Consider the following 21,584-nt stretch of genomic DNA (forward strand, 5'->3'; position numbering starts at 1 on the left):
TTATTAACGTGATTTAATTTTTTGAGGAGGTGTCAAAGGCGATCGATGAGGGTAGAGCAGTAGATGTTGTCTACGTGGATTTTCAACAAGTCTCCCTCATGGTATGTTTAGCCAGAAGATTAAGGTGACTTGGCAGCTTTGATTCAGAATTAGCTTGTCCACAGAGGGCAAAGAGAAGGGGTGGAAGGGTGTCTTTCAGGCTGGAGGTCAGTGACTAGTGGTGGTCTGCAGGGATCCATATATTGGGGGGCACATATATAATGTAATGGGTGGGTCAGTAAGTTTGCAGGCGATACAAAGATCGGAGGATTCGTGGCTAGTATAGAAGGTGTCAATGGTTACAGCAGGATATAGAGCAGTTGCAGATATGAGCGGTGTTATGGCGAATGGAGTTTAAATCCAGATAAGATTAACAAAGATGTTGTCGGCATTGGAGGGTTTGAGCTATGGGGAGAGGCTGAATAGGTTGGGGCTGTTTTCACTGGAGTTTCAGAGGCCGAGGGGTGACTATATAGAGGCTTATGAAATCATGAGGGGCATGGAAAAGGTAAATAGACAAAGGTCTCTTCCCTGGGTATGGGAGTCCAGGCTAGAGGACATAGGTTTGAGGTGAGAGGAGCAAGATTTAAATGGGACCTATCTGGTTCCCTCTGGTGGGCCTTGACCTTCAACACTTCAGCCTCCGATGGGAGCTCGCTGGCCTCCAGTAAGGTTTTTAGTAATTGCCCATGCTTGACAGAGGTGCTTCCCCACCCTGCCCGCTCGTCCAAATGCTATCAGCGTAAATGTTAACCCTCTTCACTCTCTCTCCTCTGTGAAGGCCTGGGTAAGGGCCACTAACTCAGTCACCTAGGCTGACAGGCCTCCCTCTATTCTCCATGATCAGGCAACTCGTAGTTCCACGTTCACTACTGCCCATCTCGTTGTGGCAAACCGTCTACATATTTCCGTGAGCCATCCACAAACAGGGTCTCATCTGGTGCCTCTATGAATACGTCCTTTATCCTATTTTCCTCTACTTCATCGTCCACATTCCCACACATTTGGTTCACCATCACCAAACATCCCTTTCGCTGGGTTTTCTCAGGTATCTTGTACAACAGTAACGGATTTGGCTGGTGGCAAAAGAACAGCCTCCCATTTTGCCTTTCTCATGTTAGAAACTGTGTGTAATTTTCCCATATTTAACATTCCTATGAGGATGTCTGGAATGCAAGACTATATTCCCTGACTATATACCCAGGCTGACAGACCACACAGCCCAGTCTAAAACAGCTATACATCTGGGCAAGCCATTTACTACAGGTCTTTCAGCAATAAATTAGTACCCTATAGGTCGCTGTTTTTTGCCATGGAGCTGGGTTATTACTGCCGAGTAAAAACCTCCCTCTTTGTTGCAGTAAATGTAGAAGTTTTTAGTAGCATCTGGTAATTCCAGTCCCGGTGCTGACACTAACTCCCTTTTCGTTTAGCATAGGAGTCGTCTTGCTCCAAAACACGCTGGATTTCGGCCTTAAATCTGCTGGAGGGCTCCTGCTGATCTTCTATATCTCCTTTAATGGGGGTGCCTCTCCTATAATCTTGACTTTGTTGCTATGCGGCACCGGCTATGTTAGATATTAGATGCCACTTGTCCGGAGGAAATACAGCCTGGACCAGTTGGTCCCTTTAAATGTGGTCGGTGGCCCACCAGATGGTATCTAATTCTGCCCAAAACTTTGCATTATGACTGCGAGGCTGTAAGCAATCCAGGGAAGCTAAGATCTGTTGCAATTCACCTGGTGTAACTGGCTTATATTTTGTGTTCGCGTTAGCTCCTTCCCCACTCTGAGTTAATTTCCTCAGGAGAGTCGTCTGACAGTTCAGGCAATGTGACCAGGTTCTCCTGGGTATTATAAAGTGGCAACGGGCTCCACTGAATATCCTCCAGGAACTGATTTTTTTTTTCCCCCAGTTCCCTTAGTCGTGATTGAAGTATTTGTTTTTCTTTGGTCCATTTCTTTGTGGATTCCAAAGTCTGACCTATGAGGCCAGCTAATCGATGGACCAAAAGAACATCTGTTTTCTTGGTCATATCTTTCTTTTCGCCCATCAGCCAATTTCACTGTTGATCTAAGATCTGAGACAGATCCCAGTCACTCTTTCTTATCTATCTAATGAGTGAATGTCTGTCTATCATATATTGGTTAACGAGACCCCGGGAGTCCCATTGATCTCCCTGACTTGCCGTAACAATGATAGGTTTATACTCTCAGATCCTCTGTCAGTCGATCGCGTTTCCTCACCTGCCACGACTGCTGAGTGTTTTCCCACTGGCCATGTCTTGCCCAGAATTGTTCATATCTGAGTCCAGCGGTACCTATTTTAGGGAGTGATCGCTTCCCCGTATCCCGCTTATTTAATCTAGGCCTTTGTTCCTGCCTGAGGTAATCACACTGGCATCTGAGCATGACTCAACTCAGAGGCCACACAACAAACACACTCTCATTCACTCTTACCAGATCCAACAACTTCTGTAGTTTGACCTACTTTTGTCCGATATCCTGCCCCGACTCCCCAGGGGTGGCCAACCTACCCGGGTCCGTGAACAGGACCCTGCTCGCAGCACCAATTTGTTGTAGTAAAATTAATAAAATTCAAATTTAGAAGAAAGTCATCAAATTGATTAAATTAAATGAAAAACGTTTGAGAGGGGCAGCATGATTTTGACCCTAACCGTGGGACTTGATCACGCCGTCTCTCTCAGAAGAACAGGTGCAGCAGTTTTTATAATCTGAATGATGTGTACAAAAAAGGCCCGTGAAAGACAGTTTCTTGTGTTCTGCATGTGTCCCGCAGAAGATCGCTGTTTCTGGGAATGGCGAACCACAACGTTGTGTTCTGCAAGTACTTCTTCTTTAGTTACCCTCTGAAAACAGAAACTATGAGCTATAAGGAGAGGCTAGAAAAGTTTGGGCTGTCTTCTCTGGAGTGGCAGAGGCTGAGGAGAGACATAATAGAAGTCTATGAAATTACGATATACATATGGTTGATGGTCCAAATTCTTTTCCCCAGAGTTGAAATGTGTAAAATGAGGGCATGCATTTAAGGTGTGAGAGGGAAAGTTCATCGGAGATGTGAGGGGCAAATTTCCTATGCAGTGTGTGTTTGGAGTGTGAAATGTACTGCCAGGGGTGGTGATGGAGCCAGATACAATAGGGGTGTTTAAGGGACTTCTAGATAAGCACATGAATATTTGAGGAATGGAGGGATATGGACCAAGTCAGGCAGAAGGCGTTGGTTTAGTTTGACGTCATGTTCAGCACGACGTTGTGGACCAAAGGGCCGGTTACTGTGCTGTACAGTTCTATGCACTGTGTGGTTAGAGTTCTGAAATAAATTTTGTTGATCCCTGCTGTATGTTTTATGTATGTCTTTTTTTTTAAACAGAGTGGACATATGCCTGCTGTGCGTGTCTGGGATGTGTCTGACAAAGTGCAAGTGGCTGAATTACAGTGCCACAAGTATGGAGTGTCATGTGTATCTTTTTCTCCCAACCTGAAGTATATTGTATCGGTGGGCTACCAGCATGATAAACTTGTGAATGTTTGGGATTGGAAGGTAAGAGTTCAAACATAGACTGTGGTGCATTTTTGACTTTTGCATTCTGTGCCAAATGTAATTCAACATGGGCACAAGGTGTGTCAGAAGTTCACATCATAAAGTTTAAACCACATAGAAAATATGAAGATCCACGTGCCTGTTAACTATGTTTGGAATTCTAGAAGTTATGTGCCATTTATGAAAGACAATATATTATTGAATAATAATAGTAACAATGCAGGTCTGCAGCTACCAAAATACTTCTGTTGCTGATGTTTTCCTTATTTTATGAATTACCTTGCATATGTAAAACTTTTCCTCAACCTAGTCCCTCTGGAGCATTGTACCGCTCTGCTACAGTTAAGTGGCAGAGCCTAATGTGAGATTTACATTCTTTCCTCGATCTTTATACTGCTCTCAGGGTGTAGGTTTTCTGAATTTATAAACAAGTGTTTTGTGGTTGGGTCATTTTATATTTTACTGTTTGTTTAAAAATTCTTTTGAATTTGTGGTACAGAGAGATTGATTTATTCTGTTTTATGTTTTCATCTTACTAATGCATTTCTATTTAATGTTAAGACAAAATCTGCAGCATTGTCCTTATGTTTGTGAGATACCTTTTTTTTGTTAAAAGAAAATGTAATCTAGGTTTCAGTCTAGGATCTGATTTGTCCAGCAATAACATCAGCTGAGATCATAACATGATGCTCACAGAAATGTACTTGTACTTGTTTTGACAGAAAAACTCCATTGTGGCATCTAATAAAGTTTCCAGTAAAGTTACAGCTGTTTCCTTCTCTGAAGACAGCAGTTTCTTTGTTACAACCGGCAACAGGCATGTCAAGTTTTGGTATTTAAATGAATCCAAAGCCTGCAAGGTATGTACATTCTTCCTGTGTCAGAAATAATTATTTCAAGCTTAGTTCAAAATGGTTTGACAGGAATGAATGCTTCAATCTAGGACCAATTGTATTGGTGCAAGAAAATAAGTTTCCTTTTGAGATTAGTACAGCAATTTAAGATGTGAAATAATCACTAGGTACTCATGGACATTTATGGTAGAGAAGGAAGCTATTCAGCCTGTCACATCATAGGTCAACAGGGATTTTACTGTATTGATCCTTTTTGTTAAGTTCTTGGCTCAGAGCTTTGGAGGCTATGGCAATGAAGCTGAATATCTAAATACTGCATAAATATGACAAGAGTTTTTAACTCAACCACCTTTTCAAGCAGTGAGTTCCAGAATCTCTCCATCCTCTGGGTGAATAATTCTCCATCATTCTGTTGTCTTAGCCTTCTACCTTAAATCTGTGCTCCTGCTAACTGATCTGTCTACTGATAGGGTGGATAGGAACATCCGATTTCTATCTATGCCCATCATAATCTCTTATACCTCTATCAGGTCTTCCTCAATCTTCACTGCTCTAAGGAAAACAACCTCAGGCTGTACAAATCTCTGACTGGATCAGACTTGGAGTACCCTGAGGTGATCTGGGCACTTCACCTTAGGAAGGATATTTTGGGCGTTTGGAGGAAGTACAACATAGGTTTATAACAATGCTACTAGGACAACAGAGGTTAAGTTCTGATGGCTGATTATACAAATGAGACCTTTCTGTAGAATTTAGAAAGTTATGGGATGATTCAATCGCAATCTTCGATATAATAATAGGACAAGACAGAGTCAATAATGATAACTGTTTCCACTGGGTGGGGATTCTAGAAGTAGGGAGCACAGTCTGAGAATCAGGGCCAGACCATTCAGGAGAGATATTAAGAAGCACTTTGACACACAGGGTGGTAGATGTTTGGAATATACTTCCACAAATAGCTGTTGATGCTGGAACGGTTGTTAGTTTAAATCTAAGACAGATTAAGAAAGATTTATCAAATGTAGGCAGAGTTTTGGGTTGAACCACAGATTACCATTGATTTCACAGAATGGCAGACTGGCTTGAGGGGCTGAATGGTCCACACTTCTTCCTATGTTCCGATCCAGTCTTTCCTCATGTATCTTATCCTCCAGCCCAAGCAGCATTGTAGTAAATTTCCCCTGTACTGTCTCTGGTATAATCACATCCTTCCTATTATGTGTTGCCCAGAACTACACTCATACTCCAACTGTGTTCTAACCAATGTTTTATGTAGCTCCAGCATATCATCTTAATTTTTGCATTCTGTGCCTCCTGCTAATAAAGGCAACTATCCCAAATACCATCTTATCCACCTGCCCTGCTACCTTCAAGGATTTGTAGATGTGCACACCAAAGTCTCCCTGACCTTAAGTACTTTGCAGTCCTATCATTGAGCATATCCTTTGCCTTGTTAGTCCTCCCCTAGGGCTTGGTGCTCACTCTCGCTCTGTTGAATTCCATGCGTCACTGCTCTGCCAGCTGACTATCTGTTGCCACCCTCCTATAGCCCGCAGCTATCTTCAATGTTTACCGTTCTTTCAATTTTTGTCATCTGCAAACTTCTTCTTTGTATCCCTGATATTTAAGTCCAATTTGTTAATGTTCTCCATTATCAGCAAGGGAGCACCCAGTCCTGAAGCGTCCCTATTTAAACAGACTTCCATTAACAAACCACCCTTTGCCTATTTGCCAGTATGTCATATTTTCTTGGCCATTCTGCCATCAAAGGTCTTACCAGAAGCCTCTAAAGTCCATGTAGACCACATCAAGTGTTTTCATGTGGAAAAGTCTTGGTTATTCCTTGATTCAGTCAGATATCATAGAATCACACAGTTCAGAAGAGACTCTTTGGTCAGTTGATCTGCACTGTCAAAAATGTACTATTCTCTGCACTAGTCCCACTTTCTAGCACTAGGCCCAAAGCCTTGACTGTTATGACACTTCAAATGTTCATCTAAGTACTTATTTTAAAATTGAGAAGCATCCCTTGTCAACTACCATACAGTGCATTCTAGACTCTCACCACTGTTTGGATAAAAAGGGTTTTTTTTTGCCTTTAGTTCTGTCAAAACCTCTTTTAAAACTGTTTACAAAACCTTCTACAGATATGTGAAGAGTAAAAGAGTGATGAAGACAAATGTACGTCCCTTGCAGTTAAAATCAGAGGAGTTCGTAATGGACAACAAAGAGTTAGCTGACCAGTTGAACAAATACTTTGGATTTGTCTTCACTAAGGAGGACACAAATAATCTTCAGGAAATGCTAGGGGACAGAGGGTCAAGCATGAAGGAGGAACTGAAGGAAATCCTTATTAGTCAGGAAATGGTATTGGGGAAATTGATGGGATTAAAACCCAATACATCCCCAGAGCCTGATTGTCTGCATCCCATAATACTTAAGGAAGTGGCCCTAGAAATAGTGGATGCATTAATGATCATTTTTCAGTATTCTGTAAACTCTAGAAGAGTTCCAGTGGACTTTTTTTTTAAAAGGGTGGAGACAGGAAAGTGGGAATTATAGGCTAGTTATTCTGATATCGGTGGTGGGGAATATGCTGGAGTGAGTCATTAAGGATGTAATAACTGAGCATTTGGAAAGTAGTGATGCAATCTGTCCTCATCAGCATAGATTCACTAAATGGAAGTCGTGTTGATAAATCTTCTAATATTTTTGTGGGGATGTGACCATGAGAGTAGAATCAGTAGATAGGCAAAAGTGAGGACTGCAGGTGCTGCAGATCAGAATCTGGATTAGAGTGGTGCTGGAAAAGTGCAGCAGGTCAGGCAGCATCCAAGGTGCAGGATAAAGCATAGTCTACCTGTACTGCTATAAAAAAATTCTTCTGGATGCAATTTAAGAAATTTGTTCCTTTCTTCCTACATTGCACACTAAAACAATCCCAGTTAACATGTACAGTTAAATTCCTCCACTATAACTCCGTATTATTCTTGCACTCTTTGAAATTCGTTTGCATATTCAATCTCTCTGTGCCAAACACCCCCCACCCCAACATCTGACTTGTTGTTAATTAGTTGGTCATCCTATGTACTCATGCCAATCTCATCATCCAAGATAATAATTTGTTTGAAACCGATGAAGGGTTTATCCATGGGAAGTTGAGAGACCTGTGGATTTTATGGTTCGCTGAAGCTTGGAATGATCAGATTCTTACAACTGTAAATTTTTAAACTCGTCTGTTTGTGTCTTGAGCCTCACATATTGAAGTTGTAACTTATAAAAAAATATAGTTTAAATCTTGCTTACAATGTACAACTAAATCATGCAAATTTAAGCAAATCCTGCACCAGACGCCGATGCAATTTGGAAAATAAGAATTGGCATTTGCTTTATTTTCTTAAAACATTGCCTCTACAAATTTTTGAGTCAAATATAACCAAGGAAGAAAGAAAACCAGTCCTTTTTGTTTTGAGTAGCAGGAAGTAAACTGACTTTCTTGAATAACATGTTTCTTCAGTAAAGCATCATCAGAGTAGTCCATTTTGAGAGCTTAACAGTTTCCTTGAGTAATTTTTCACCACACTGCTCATTTCTAAACCAAATATCTGTTTTCCCAAATCTAGGCAAATATTACTGTGCCCTTAATAGGAAGGTCTGCATTGCTGGGTGAGTTGCACAACAACATTTTCTCTGGAGTGGCATGTGGTAAAGGCAAGATGGCAGGAAGCATCTTCTGTATTACCAGCTCTGGCCTTCTCTGCCAGTTCAATGGGAAAAGGCTACTTGATAAGTGGTTGGATTTGAAGGTACTGTTGTATTTCTGTTGGTGTTAACTAAATGGATGCCTAATTTTTGATTTTTAGTGTAGACTGAATGCAGAACAATGCCATGTTTTTTAAAATATTTTAAAGTATCGTTTTCTTTTTTTTTTCTTTGAGACTTCAGCAGCGAACTGCATTTCTGCGACTGAAGACTTCATTTTTTGTGGCTGTGCCAATGGAACGTTGAAGTTATTTAACCCTGTTAACCTCCAGTTTGTCACCAATCTGCCCAAACCTCACTATCTCGGTGTGGATGTGGCTGCAGGAATTGAGCCAAGGTAAAAAGAAAATTTATTTCTGCAGTTACTTTTTATTCTCGATGGTATTATCAATAATACCACGAGGCGATACCCGAGTGGTGTTATCGCTGGAATGTTAATTCAGAGACCCAGTAACGTTCTGGGGATCCAGGTTTGAACCCCACCACAGCAGATGGTGGAATTTGAATTCAATAAATATCTGGAATTAAGAATTTAATGATGATCATGAATCCATTGTCGGTTGTCTGAAAAACCCATCTCGTTCACTAATGTCCTTTTTAGAAAAGTAAACTGACATCCTAACCACATCTTGCTTACCAATGACTCCTGACTCATAACAATGTGGATGATTCTTAACTGACCTCTGGACAATTAGGGATGGGTAAATGCTGCCTAGCTGGTGACATCCTCATCCTGTGAATGAGGTTTTAAAAAAAATTATCAATGTCTTGGAGCTTGGCTGTAAGAAGTAAACTGAATGATTTCTAATATGATTGTATCCTCAGCCATTTAGTCTGCAAGAAGACAGATGCCCTGTATCCTGACACTATTGCTGTGGCCTTTGACCCTTCCAATCGGTGGTTGTCATGTGTATATAGTGATCATAGCCTGTATGTCTGGGACACAAAAGACGTTAAGAAATTTGGGAAGGTTTACTCTGCATTGTATCATAGTTCCAGTGTGTGGAGCGTAGAGGTATGTTAACACTTTTTTTTTGTTTTAAAATGAGAATTATATATCAAATGATTTGCTCATTCTTGTGCATTTAAAATGGTTAATTAAAAATATTGCTGGTACTTTGGATTTTGTACAGAGCTGATAAATTAGCTGCTCAGTTTCAACTCTTGCAAGTCACTATCTCAGCTGTGCAAATCAGTGTCCCAACGTTCCAACAAAAAAAAAATGCTTTAAAGAAGTACATGCCAACTTATATCTGATGTAAGATTTTTGAAAACTATGAACAAAAAAAATGTGAAGACAATTTTTGGAGCACTTGTTAAAATTATTTTTCTGTACAGTTTGAGTTTGCAGAAAAGGGATCCCCTGCCCAACAAAAGGAAAGCATGTCAACACCGCAGTCCATAAACACCTGGCCCTGCTGGGCTATCACTCTTCACAGGTTTGACCTTCCCTGCTCCGGGCTAGACCTCACACCACTCCTGCCCCAGATGGCCTGCTCTTGCCGCCTCAGATTGCCTATTCCTACTACTACCACTGCCTGAGGCTGCCTCTCTCGTTCTCTCTGTCAGTCATCCTGGGCTGCCTGCTCCCAATCTTGCTGCCAGCTGTCTAGTTTACAACCATACAGGAGGATCTTAAGACCATAAGACCATAAGACATAGGAGTGGAAGTAAGGCCATTCGGCCCATCGAGTCCACTCCGCCATTCAATCATGGCTGATGCGCATTTCAGCTCCACTTGCCAGCGTTCTCCCCGTAGCCCTTAATTCCTCTAGACAACAAGAACCTATCAATCTCGGCCTTGAAGACATTTAGCATCCCGGCTTCCACTGCACTCCGTGGCAATGAATTCCACAGGCCCACCACTCTCTGGCTGAAGAAATGTCTCCGCATTTCCGTTCTGAAATGACCCCCTCTAATTCTAAGGCTGTGTCCACGGGTCCTAGTCTCCTCGCCTAACAGAAACAATTTTCTAGCATCCACCTTTTCAAAGCCATGTATTATTTTGTACGTCTCTATTAGATCTCCCCTTAATCTTCTAAACTCCAACGAATACAATCCCAGTATCCTCAGCCGTTCCTCATATGCTAGACCTGTCATTCCAGGGATCATCCGTGTGAATCTCCGCTGGACACGTTCCAGTGCCAGTATGTCCTTCCTGAGGTGTGGGGACCAAAACTGGACACAGTACTCCAAATGGGGCCTAACCAGAGCTTTATAAAGTCTTAGTAGTACATCTCTGCTTTTATATTCCAACCCTCTTGAGATAAGAGACAACATTGCATTCGCTTTCTTAATCACAGACTCAACCTGCATGTTTACCTTTAGAGAATCCTCGACTAGCACTCCCAGATCCCTTTGTGCTTTGGCTTTATTAAGTTTCTCACCATTTAGAAAGTAGTCCATTCCTATATTCTTTTTGCCAAAGTGCAAGACCTCGCACTTGCTCACGTTAAATTCCATCAGCCATTTCCTGGACCACTCTCCCAACCTGTCTAGATCCTTCTGTAGCCTCCCCACTTCCTCAGTACTACCTGCCTGTCTACCTAACTTTGTATCGTCGGCAAACTTCGCTAGAATGCCCCCGGTTCCCTCATCCAAATCATTAATATATAATGCGAACAGCTGTGGCCCCAGCACCGAACCCTGCGGGACATCGCTCGTCACCGGCTGCCATTCTGAAAAAGAACCTTTTATCCCAACTCTCTGCCTTCTGTTAGATAGCCAATCCTCAATCCATCCCAGCAGCTCACCTCGAACACCATGGGCCCTCACCTTGCTCAGCAGTCTCCCGTGTGGCACCTTATCAAAGGCCTTTTGAAAGTCCAGATAGACCACATCCACTGGGTTCCCCTGGTCTAACCTACTTGTTACCTCTTCAAAAAATTCCAACAGGTTTGTCAGGCATGACCTCCCTTTACTAAATCCATGTTGACTTGTTCTAATCAGACTCTGCTCTTCCAAGAATTTAGAAACCTCATCCTTAATGATGGATTCTAGAATTTTACCAACAACCGAGGTTAAGCTGATTGGCCTATAATTTTCCATCTTTTGCCTTGATCCTTTCTTGAACAAGGGGGTTACTACAGCCATCTTCCAATCGTCCGGGACCTTTCCTGACTCCAGTGACTCTTGAAAGATCTCAACCAATGCCTCTGCTATTTCCTCAGCAACCTCTCTCAGAACTCTAGGGTGTATCCCATCGGGGCCAGGAGATTTATCAATTTTAAGACTTTTTAACTTTTCTAGCACTATCTCTTTCGTAATGGCAACCATACTCAACTCAGCCCCGTGACACCCTTTAATTTTTGGGATATTACTCCTGTCTTCCACTGTGAAAACTGACGCAAAGTACTTGTTAAGTTCTCCTGCTATTTCCTTATCTCCCATCACTAGGCTCCCTGCATCAGTTTGAAGTGGCCCAATGTCTACTTTTGCCTGTCGTTTGTTTCTTATGTACTGAAAGAAACTTTTACTATTATTTCTAATATTACTGGCTAGCCTACCTTCATATTTGATCCTCTCATTTCTTATTACACTCTTTGTTATCCTCTGTTTGCTTTTGTATCCTTCCCAATCTTCTGATTTCCCACTGTTCTTAGCCACTTTATAGGATCTCTCTTTTTCTTTAATACATTTCCTGACTTCCTTTGTCAGCCAAGGTTGTCTAATCCCTCCCCGGTTAATCTTTCTTTTCTTGGGAATGAACCTCTGTACAGTGTCCTCAATTATACCTACAAACTCCTGCCATTTTTGCTCTAGTGTCTTCCCGGTTAGCCTCTGCTTCCAGTCTATTTTAGTCAGTTCCTCTCTCATGCCCTCATAATTACCTTTATTCAACTGTAACACCATTACATCAGATTTCACCTTCTCCCTTTCAAACTCCAGACTGAACTCTACCATATTATGGTCGCTACTTCCTAAGGGTTCCCTTACTTTAAGATCTTTTATAGAGTCTGGTTCATTGCAAAGCACTAGGTCCAGAATAGCCTGCTCTCTTGTGGGCTCCATGACTAGCTGTTCCAAAAAGCCATCCTGTAAGCATTCCATGAATTCCCTTTCTTTAGATCCTCTAGCAACATTATTTACCCAGTCCACCTGCATATTGAAGTCACCCATGATCAATGTAACCTTGCCTTTCTGACATGCCTTCTCTATTTCCCGGTACATGTTGCGTCCCTGGTCCTGACCACTGTTAGGAGGTCTGTACACAACTCCAATTATGGTTTTTTTGCCTTTGTGGTTCCTCAATTCCACCCACACAGACTCCACATCATCCGACGCTATGTCATTCAATACCATAGATTTAATTTTGTTCTTAACTAACAAGGCAACCCCACCCCCTCTGCCCACCTCTCTGTCTTTTCGATAAGTCGAAAAACCATGGAGGTTTAACTGCCAGTCCTGACCCCCCTGTAACCAAGTCTCTGTGATGCCTACTACATCATAATCATTCACTATTATCTGTGCCATTAATTCATCGGCTTTGTTATGAATGCTACGAGCATTCAGGTAAAGTGCCTTAATGCTAACTTCCTTATTAGAGATGTTGTAAGTCATATGTCCTAAGTTATCCTTGCTTTTTTCTGCATTCTCAGTCTGCCTCAATTTTAAATCCGCCTGGAAACATGCTATCCTGCTGCTTATCTTTCCATTTACCTCCATACTCCCTGTTGCTTTCACTTTCCCTTCCCCCCAACTCAGAAGTTTAAAGTCCTACTGACCACCCTATTTATCCTCTTCGCCAGAACATTGGTACCTGATCGGTTCAGGTGGAGACCGTCCCAACGGTACAGATCCCCCCTGTTCCAAAACTGATGCCAGTGCCCCATGAAGTGGAATCCCTCTTTCCCACACCAATCCCTTAGCCACGTGTTTACTTGCCTAATTTTCTTGTCCCTATGCCAATTGGCACGTGGCTCGGGCAGTAATCCGGAGATTATGACCCTTGAGGACCTGTGCTTCAATTTCCTGCCTAGTGCTTCGTAATGCCCAAACAGGTCCTCCACCCTAGTCTTGCCTATGTTGTTGGTACCAACGTGGACCACAACAACTGGATCCTCCCCCTCCCGCTCCAATATCCTTTCAAGCCGGTCAGAGATGTCTCGCACCCTGGCACCGGGCAGGCAACACACCATGCGAGACTCCCGATCCGGCTTGCAAAGGATACTATCTGTCCCCCTAATTATAGAATCCCCTATAACCACTACCTGTCTATTAGCTCCCCCCTCTTGAATGGCCTTCTGCACCATGGTGCCTTGGTCAGTTGGCTCATCCTGTCCAGAGCCCTTTTCCTCATCCGAACAGGGAGCAAGAATCTCGTACCTGTTGGACAAGGTCAAGGGCTGAGGCTCCTCCACTCCTGAACTCTGGGTCCCCCTACCTGCCTCACTTACAGTCACACTCTTTTGTGCCTGATCACTAGCTGAGTGGGAATTAATTAATCTCCCAGGTGTGACTGCCTCCTGAAACAAAGCGTCCAGGTAACTCTCCCCCTCCCGGATATGCCGCAGTGTTTGAAGCTCAGATTCCAGATCATCAACTCTGATCCGGAGTTCTTCCAGCAACCAACACTTGCTGCAGATGTGGTCACTGCCGTTCACAATGGGATCAGCCAGCTCCCACATCATACAGCAACAGCACATCACCTGCCCAGCCATCTCTGCTTAGTTAGTTAATTACTTACTTAGTACAAGTATGAGTTAGAATACCTTCTGATACCTCTCTGCTATAGTTTTTTTTTACCCTACGTAAGGACTTGATGTATACACACAAAAAAAAAACACGAAGTAAATTTTTTAACTAGTCCCCAGTAAAGAAATAAAAAAATCCTTACCTTAAAAGAAAAAGCAGCCTTCCGGACTTATATACTCACTTTTCCGTCCCGGCTGCCCCTCTGCTCGCTGTCACTTCCTCTGCAGCTCCCGCTCTTTCTGTGGAGAGAGGGGGAAAAAAAAACACCGCTGCCCGCTACAGGTAAGCAATTTTAAAACAAACTGTATTACCTTTGCTGTAGTCTCCCGGGTTCTCTTTTACTTCGACACTGCTCCTATATGCTCCTATATGTGCTTGAATTTGGCCTTTAGTTAAATGTGGGCATCTGGTTTAAAGCTGGGGGATTGCGTGCAGTGTGGAACACAGAATCCATTGAATCCCAAAAATGTGAAAACAAGACATATGGCCCAACGGGTCCACACTGACCTTCCACAGAGTATCCCACTCAGACCCATCCCCTACCTTCTTCCTAATATCCTGCATTTCCCATAGCTAACGCCTCTAGCCTACACATTCCTGAACATTGGGTAATTTACAAGGTAAAAACAGTGACTGCAGATGCTAGAAACCAGATTCTGGATTAGAGTGGTGCTGGAAAAGCACAGCAGTTCAGGCAGCATCCGAGGAGCAGGAAAATCAGCGTTTCGGGCAAAAGCCCTTCATCAGGAATACAAGGCAGAGTGCCTGAAGAGTGGAGAGATCTAACCAATCCACCTAACTTGCATACCAATGGACTATGGGAGGTAAACAGAGCACCCGGCAGAAACCCACGCAGACATGGGGAGAATGTGCGAACTCCACACAGACAGGTGTCTGAGGGTGGAATTGAACACTGGTCCCTGTTGCTGTGAAGCAGTAGTGCTGCCCCCAAAGCAGTCATACGACTAACCTGAAGAGCCTGTATTGCAGAGTTGTGATATGAAGGGAGGAGGTTGTTCGGCTCATGGAACCCATGCTGGCTGTCAGTCATACTCTCCAATTCTAAACCTGTAGGCCTGCAAGTTTACTTCAAGTGCCCTTCTGAAATCATTCTAAGTATCATCTAAAAAAACAGAGGAAGGTCTTCAAACTCCGTGAGCTTATTGCATAATTAATTGTTGTAGCCTTTACTAAGTGGTGAGAGTTTCTAATCCATTTCTCCCTGGCTTTTAGTTGAGGTTGCTGCTTTTATCAGTGGTCCAAACAATTTTACATAAATTTGAAGAGCATGTGAGAGAGACTCCCAGATATTTGGATCCATATTTCGGAAAGTGGCAGGACTCAATGTGATTATTCTTTGTCCTTCAGTACCCCCAACAAATTTGAAATGTCCAAATATAATTTTGCTTGAGGAAGAAAGATCACATTTTGAAACCATGTGCAAGTTCATTTTGCGGCATGGTAGCTCAGTGGTTAGCACTGCAGTCTCATTGCACCAGGGACCCGATTCCACCCTCTGATGACTAATTTGTCTGTGCGGCCTTTGCACTTCTCCCTATGTCTGTGTGGGTTTCCTCTGGGCATTCCTATTTCCTTCCACAGTCCAAAGAAGTGCAGACTACGTGGATTTCCCTGGGAAGTGCAGGGTTACAGGGAGAGGGTGCGGACATGGATCTGGGTGGGATGCGCTTTGGTGGGTTGATGTGGATTTGATGGCTAAATGGCCTGCTTCCGCACAGTAGGGATTGTAAGTAGAGTTTCCCCGCAACAACCACCATCAACAAACACCTCCACCCCCCCCCCAACTCAAACAAAAAGTGGTCAAGCATATATGCAACCCCTCTCTTGTTGGGTTGTTAACTTCCATCAAGTAAACCATCCATGATAGCTGCTTAAGTTTGTTCATAACGTGCTTAAATTGTGCACACTATAAGTTGCAGTATTCTATTGTTGGATAAAGTGTTAATGTTGTATTATTTTTTTTAAAATTAACTTTTCAGGTTTATCCAGAATTGGAAAATAGTAGTCAAGCTTGGCAGCCCTCTGCGTCTTTCCTAACTTGCTCATCGGATAATACCATAAGATTATGGAATGTTGATGCAGCCTCTGGATTTCAGTTCACTTCGTTCAACAAGAATATTTATAGTATGGTAAGAGCTATCCCCCTGCCATTACACATCCTAATCTCCACGCAGTTGTTATGAAGTTGAAGGCATGTACTGTACCTTTTAAGAGAGAGTGAATGTTGTTCTTAACTGACATTTACACGCACCTGTGTATACAACTAGATGGCAGTCCCAGAGTGTACTCTGGGAGTGTACAAATTGAAAATATGTAACATTCAGCTGTGAAATGGGTACTTGAGTTTTGTTTGCTGTTTTGACAACAATTCGAATTTATCAGTCAGTTTAAATCACTGCTGCCTCACAGCACCAGAGACCTGGGTTCAATTCCCGCCTCAGGCGACTGATTGTGTGGAGTTTGCACGTTCTCCCCGTGTCTGCGTGGGTTTCCTCCGGGTGCTCCGGTTTCCTCCCACAGTCCAAAGATGTGCAGATTAGATGAATTGGCCATGCTAAATTGCCCATAGTGTTAGATAAGGGGTAAATGTAGGGGTATGGGTGGGTTGTGCTTCGGCGGAGCGGTGTGGACTTGTTGGGCCAAAGGGCCTGTTTCCACACTGTAAATAATCTAATCTAATCTAATCTAAAACCCATGCTGGTTTGAATTTATTGTTTTGCCAACATCGAACCAATGAGACAATCCGATATTGGGGATTTAAAAATGCAGATATTTTGAAAATTGCAGAGAGCAATTGCCATCAAGATAGACCCAAGCAATTAGTAAACACACTCTGTCAAAGGTACCTGTACATTTGAAACATATTCACAGTAAAAAATAAAGACGACGACCAGGGAGATCTTTAACCGGAAGGAGGAAGGCCCCAAAGACGTCAGTGGCTATGTATTTTTGAAATTAAGTTGATGTAATTTTAATAAGTGTCTTATTGGAATAGCATATTGTGATAGAGTTAGAGACAGACAATAAGCAGTTAAGAGAAAGGGGGCTTAAAGTTGTGAACAGTTGTTGATTGATGTTCACTTTTAGAGTTAAAACAATTCAATATTATTTCCTTTAAACAGTTAATTTGAGAGTTCTCTGTCACTCATATTTTAACAGATTACGAGGCAAGGTGAACTTTTCTGGGTGTTTGGTTTAATTAACAAAAGGGGTCATTGCCATGTTGTAATACAGTCAACTTTGTCGAAGGACTAATTTTTTTTTCATGATTAAGATATTTATTTACGCATACGCATTTTCATTCTTGTGTAATGTGGTATAATGGATCCTACCCCAGCAGCACCATGGTGAGGTGAATCGGGTCAGAGAGAGGGAGACCTTAATTCTGCTCAAGATTAGATTAGATTCCCTACAGTGTGGAAACGGGGCCCTTCAACCCAACAAGTCCACACCAACCCTCTGAAGAGTAACCCACCCAGACCCATTTCCCTCTGACTAATGCACCTAACATTATGGGTAATTTAGCATGGCCAATTCACCTGACCTGCACATCTTTGGACTGTGGGAAAAAATCAGAGCAAACCCATGCAGAATATGCAAACTCCACACAGACAGTCGCCCGAGGCTGGAATCGAACCTGGGTCCCTGATGCTGAGAGTAAGCAGTGCTAATCACTGAGCCAGCATGCCCGATAATTCAGAAGAGCAGCAAGGATGAGTCCCCTTGTGTCATGCTGCTTATTAACACCAACAGTGTGGTACAATAGGAGGTATCTATTATGTGGAGCATATGATATAGGAGCAGGATTAGTCCATTTGGCCCATTGAGTCTTTGCCAATCGATGAGATCATAGCTGTTCTCAATTTCCAGTTTTACTTTCTGCCTATTGCCCGAAACTCTTAATTCCCTTACCCTGATTTAGAAATCTGTCTGGCTTATCTTGAATGTGCTTAACAACACAGTCATAAGCTCCTGCAGTAAAAAAATGCAGATTTATTACAGACACAAATAAAAACAGAAATTGCTAGAAAAGCTCACCAGGTCTAGCAGCATCTGTGGAGAGAAACCAGAGTTAACATTTCGTGTCGAGTGGCCCTTCCTCAAAACTGATTTATTACCCTCTGAAAGAAGAAATTCCTCCTCTGTATCCTAACTTGGCAACCCTTTATTGTGAGATTATGCACTGTACTCTTAGACTGTCCCGAAAGGGGAAATAACCTCTCTACATCCGCCCTATCAAGCCAGCTAAGAATCTTGTATGTTTCAATGAGGTTGCATCTCATTTTTCTAAGCTGCAGTGAGTGCAGGCCCAACCTGCTCAACTTTTCCTCAAATGACCATGCCTCCATTACTGGAATCAATCTAGTGAACCTTTCATGGACTGCCTTCATTACCTGTATATCTATCTTTTTGATAAAAGGACAAAACTGTTCATTTAATCTCAATGTGATCTAACTGGTGCCTTGAATAGATTTAGTAAGATTTACCATTTACAGTCCCTTTTGAGATATAGGCCAACATTCTATTTGCCTGCCTTATTGCATACTGAACTTGGATACTTATTTTTTCTAATTTATGCATGAGGACTCCCAAAACACATCAAGTTGCAGATTTCTGCAGTCTTTCTTTTTTTAAAGAATATTCTGATCCTCTATTTTTCCTGCAAAGATGCAGGTTTTCTCACAATGTAGTCAATCAGCTAATTTTTGATCCACTCACATAATGAGTCTGTATTCCTCTGCTGACGCTGTCATCCTTACCTATTGCCTTCCCACCAATTTTCCTCATCTGCAATCTTAGATGAGAGAAGTACTATTGCCAAGTCATAACATGTAATATAAATAATTGTGGCCAGAGTACTGATTCCTGTGACATTTCACTATTTATGGTTGTCGTCCTGAAAATTCCCCCTTGTCCAACATTTGTTTTCTATTAGTCAATTCATGCTGTTATACTACCTTCAGCACCATGAGCGTTATGTTCAGTACTTCCAACAAACATCTCTGGAAGTCCAGATATATCACAACTACAGATTCCCCTTCATCTATCCTGCTTACCAATTCAAGAAATCCTTATAAATTTGTCAGGCATAATTTCCCCTTCATGAAGCCATGCTATCTTTGCTTGATTACATTCTCTATTTATAGATTCTCTGCTTGTACATCCTTTTAATAGACTAACATTTTCACAAATAGCAGGCATTATGTTGCCAGACCCATAACAACCTATTTATTTCTCCATCCTCTTTTTGATAAGCTTGTTGAAGTGCCAATTTTCCAGTCCTCTGGAACTTTTCCAGAATGTAAAGATTCCGGGAAGATTACTTCCACTACCTTTGTAGCTACTTCCTTTAATATCTGAAGATGCATCCCGTCAGGTCAAGGGATCTATTGAATTTTAGACATTGGTTTTGAGAGTGCGTTTCCTCTAATAGTAATTATTGTTTTCTTCCTCTCCATTATGTACTTTGATAATTTGGTATTCCTTTAATGTATTCTACTGTGAATACTGGTGAAAAATATTTATTCAACTGTACTGCCATTTCTAGTTCCCCATTATTATTTCCCCAGCTTCCTGCTCAAAGTGACCTATGTTCAGTTTAAAGAAGCTCCTGTTGCCTGTCTGAGTACTACTGGCGAGTTTACCCTCCAATTTTATTTCCTCTTTTTTTTGAGTGATTTTGTTGGTTTTTAAAACTTCAGCAGTCCTCTGGCTTTCCAGTAATCTGTGCCATGCTCTCCACCCTGTTTTGATTTGATGCCATCCTTAATTTCACTGGTTGGTTTTGTAAATCTGGAAGGGCTTCAGAAATCTGAAGCACAAAGGGCCTTGTGTGTTCTGGTTCATGATTCTCTCAAGGTTAACATATAAGTTAAGTTGGTAGTTAGGAAGGCAAATGCGATGCTAACATTCATTTTGAGAGGACTGGAATACAAGAACGGTGAATTAAAGATAGGCAGATGGGCAGAAGGGGTGGGGTTGTCTTACTAGTAAGAAACGAAGTAGGGTCAGATGGTGTAGAACCTGTGTAGGTAGAAGTGAAGAACCGCAAAGGTCAAAAAGCAGTAGTTGGAGTTAAGTACAGGCTTCCAAGTAGTTGTCAGGAGTTGGGGTGTGTAGGGAAGACAAATTAACAGTGACCATTGGGGATTTCCATGTGCAGGTGGACTGGGAAAATCAGTAATGGATTGCAAGAAAAGGAATTTGTGGAATGTCTATGGGATGGCTTTTTGGAGCAGCTTGTGGTGGAGCCTCCGAGGGACCGGGCAATACTGGATTTAGTGTTGTGCAATGAGGCAGACATAATCCGGAAGCTTAAGGTGAAGAAACCCTTAGTAAGCAATGAACATAATATGGTTGAATTTACTCTACAATTTGAGAGGGAGAAGGTAGAATCAGAGATAACAGTATTATAGCTGAATAAAAGCAACTACAGAGGCATGAGGGAGGAGCTGGGTAGAATTGACTTGGAGAAAGGCTGAGCAGGAAAAACAGTGGAACAGTTTCTGAGAGTAATTCAGGCCACACAGCAGAGATTCATCCCGATGGAAAAAGAAGCATGGTATAGAGAGGATGAGGCAACCGTGGCTGACTAGGGAAGTCAGGGACAGCATAAAAGCAAAAGAGAAAGCATTATAAAGTAGCAAAGGGCATTGGGAAACCAGAGGCTTGGGAAGCTCACAAAGATTAACAGAGAACAGCAAAAAAAAGAGGGAGAAGATTAAATATGACAGTACACTAGCCAGTAAAATAAAGGGAGACTGAAAGAGTTTCTTTAAATATACAAAGGGCAACAGTGGGCATTGGGCCACTGCAAAATGTCGCTGGAGAGACAGTAGTGTGGAAATGGCTGAGGAACTGAATAATTACTACATGTCAGTCTTCACGGTGAAAGACGCAAGTAATATCCCAAAAATTCAAGAATGAGAGGGCAGAGCTGAGTATGGTGGCCATCACCAAGGAGAAGGTGCTAGAAAAACTGAATGGCCTGAAGGTGGATAAATCACCTAGAGCAGATGGATTATACCCCAGAGTCTAAGGGAGATAGCTGAAGAGAGGGGAGGCGTTAGTGGTGATCTTACAGGAATTGTTGGAATTAGCGAGAGTCCCAGAGGGCTGGAAAATCGCTAATGTGACACCCTGTTTAAAAAGGAGTAAAGCAGAACATGAAAAATTATAGACTGATTCACCTAACCTCAGTCGTGGGTAAGATCCTGGAATCCATTGCGAAGGATGAGATTTCTGAATATTTGGAAGTATGTGGTAAAGTAAGGCAAAGTCAACATGGTTTCATCAAGGGGAGATCATGCCTGATAAATCTGCTAGAATTCTTTGAGGAAGTAACAAGCAGGTAAGACCAAGGGGAGTCAATGGGTGTTATCTACCTGGACTTCAAGAAGATCTTTGACAAGGTGCTGCACAACATGCTCATGGTGTTAGAGGCAATGTGCTAACATGAATAGAAGCTTGGCTGTCTGGTAGAAAGCAGTGAGTGGGGATAAAAGGATCTTTCTCAGGATGGCAACTGGTGACAAGTGATGTTCCACAAAGCTCAGTGTTGGGACCACAACGTTTTGCTTTGTACATTTAACAATCTGGATGAAGGGACTGAGGGCATTCTGGCTAAGATGGCAGATGTTACAAAGTCAGTTA

The 21,584-nt window shown here is 42.3% G+C and overlaps 1 protein-coding gene across 3 annotated transcripts in view; it reads left to right on the plus strand.

The window, feature by feature from the left end:
- LOC140454446 (mitogen-activated protein kinase-binding protein 1-like) overlaps positions 1–21,584 on the plus strand; it is a 181,230-nt gene that overhangs the window by 47,121 nt on the left and 112,525 nt on the right. For all 3 annotated transcript variants that reach the window (XM_072549189.1, XM_072549190.1, XM_072549191.1), the window contains exons 5-10: positions 3,430–3,600; positions 4,323–4,460; positions 8,078–8,260; positions 8,393–8,553; positions 9,042–9,231; positions 15,911–16,060. In XM_072549189.1, the coding sequence (XP_072405290.1) occupies positions 3,430–3,600; positions 4,323–4,460; positions 8,078–8,260; positions 8,393–8,553; positions 9,042–9,231; positions 15,911–16,060 (993 nt within the window). The remainder of the gene's footprint in view (positions 1–3,429; positions 3,601–4,322; positions 4,461–8,077; positions 8,261–8,392; positions 8,554–9,041; positions 9,232–15,910; positions 16,061–21,584) is intronic.

The sequence above is a fragment of the Chiloscyllium punctatum genome, chromosome 29, assembly GCF_047496795.1.
Source record: "Chiloscyllium punctatum isolate Juve2018m chromosome 29, sChiPun1.3, whole genome shotgun sequence".
In the NCBI taxonomy this organism is placed as follows: Eukaryota; Metazoa; Chordata; class Chondrichthyes; order Orectolobiformes; family Hemiscylliidae; genus Chiloscyllium; species Chiloscyllium punctatum.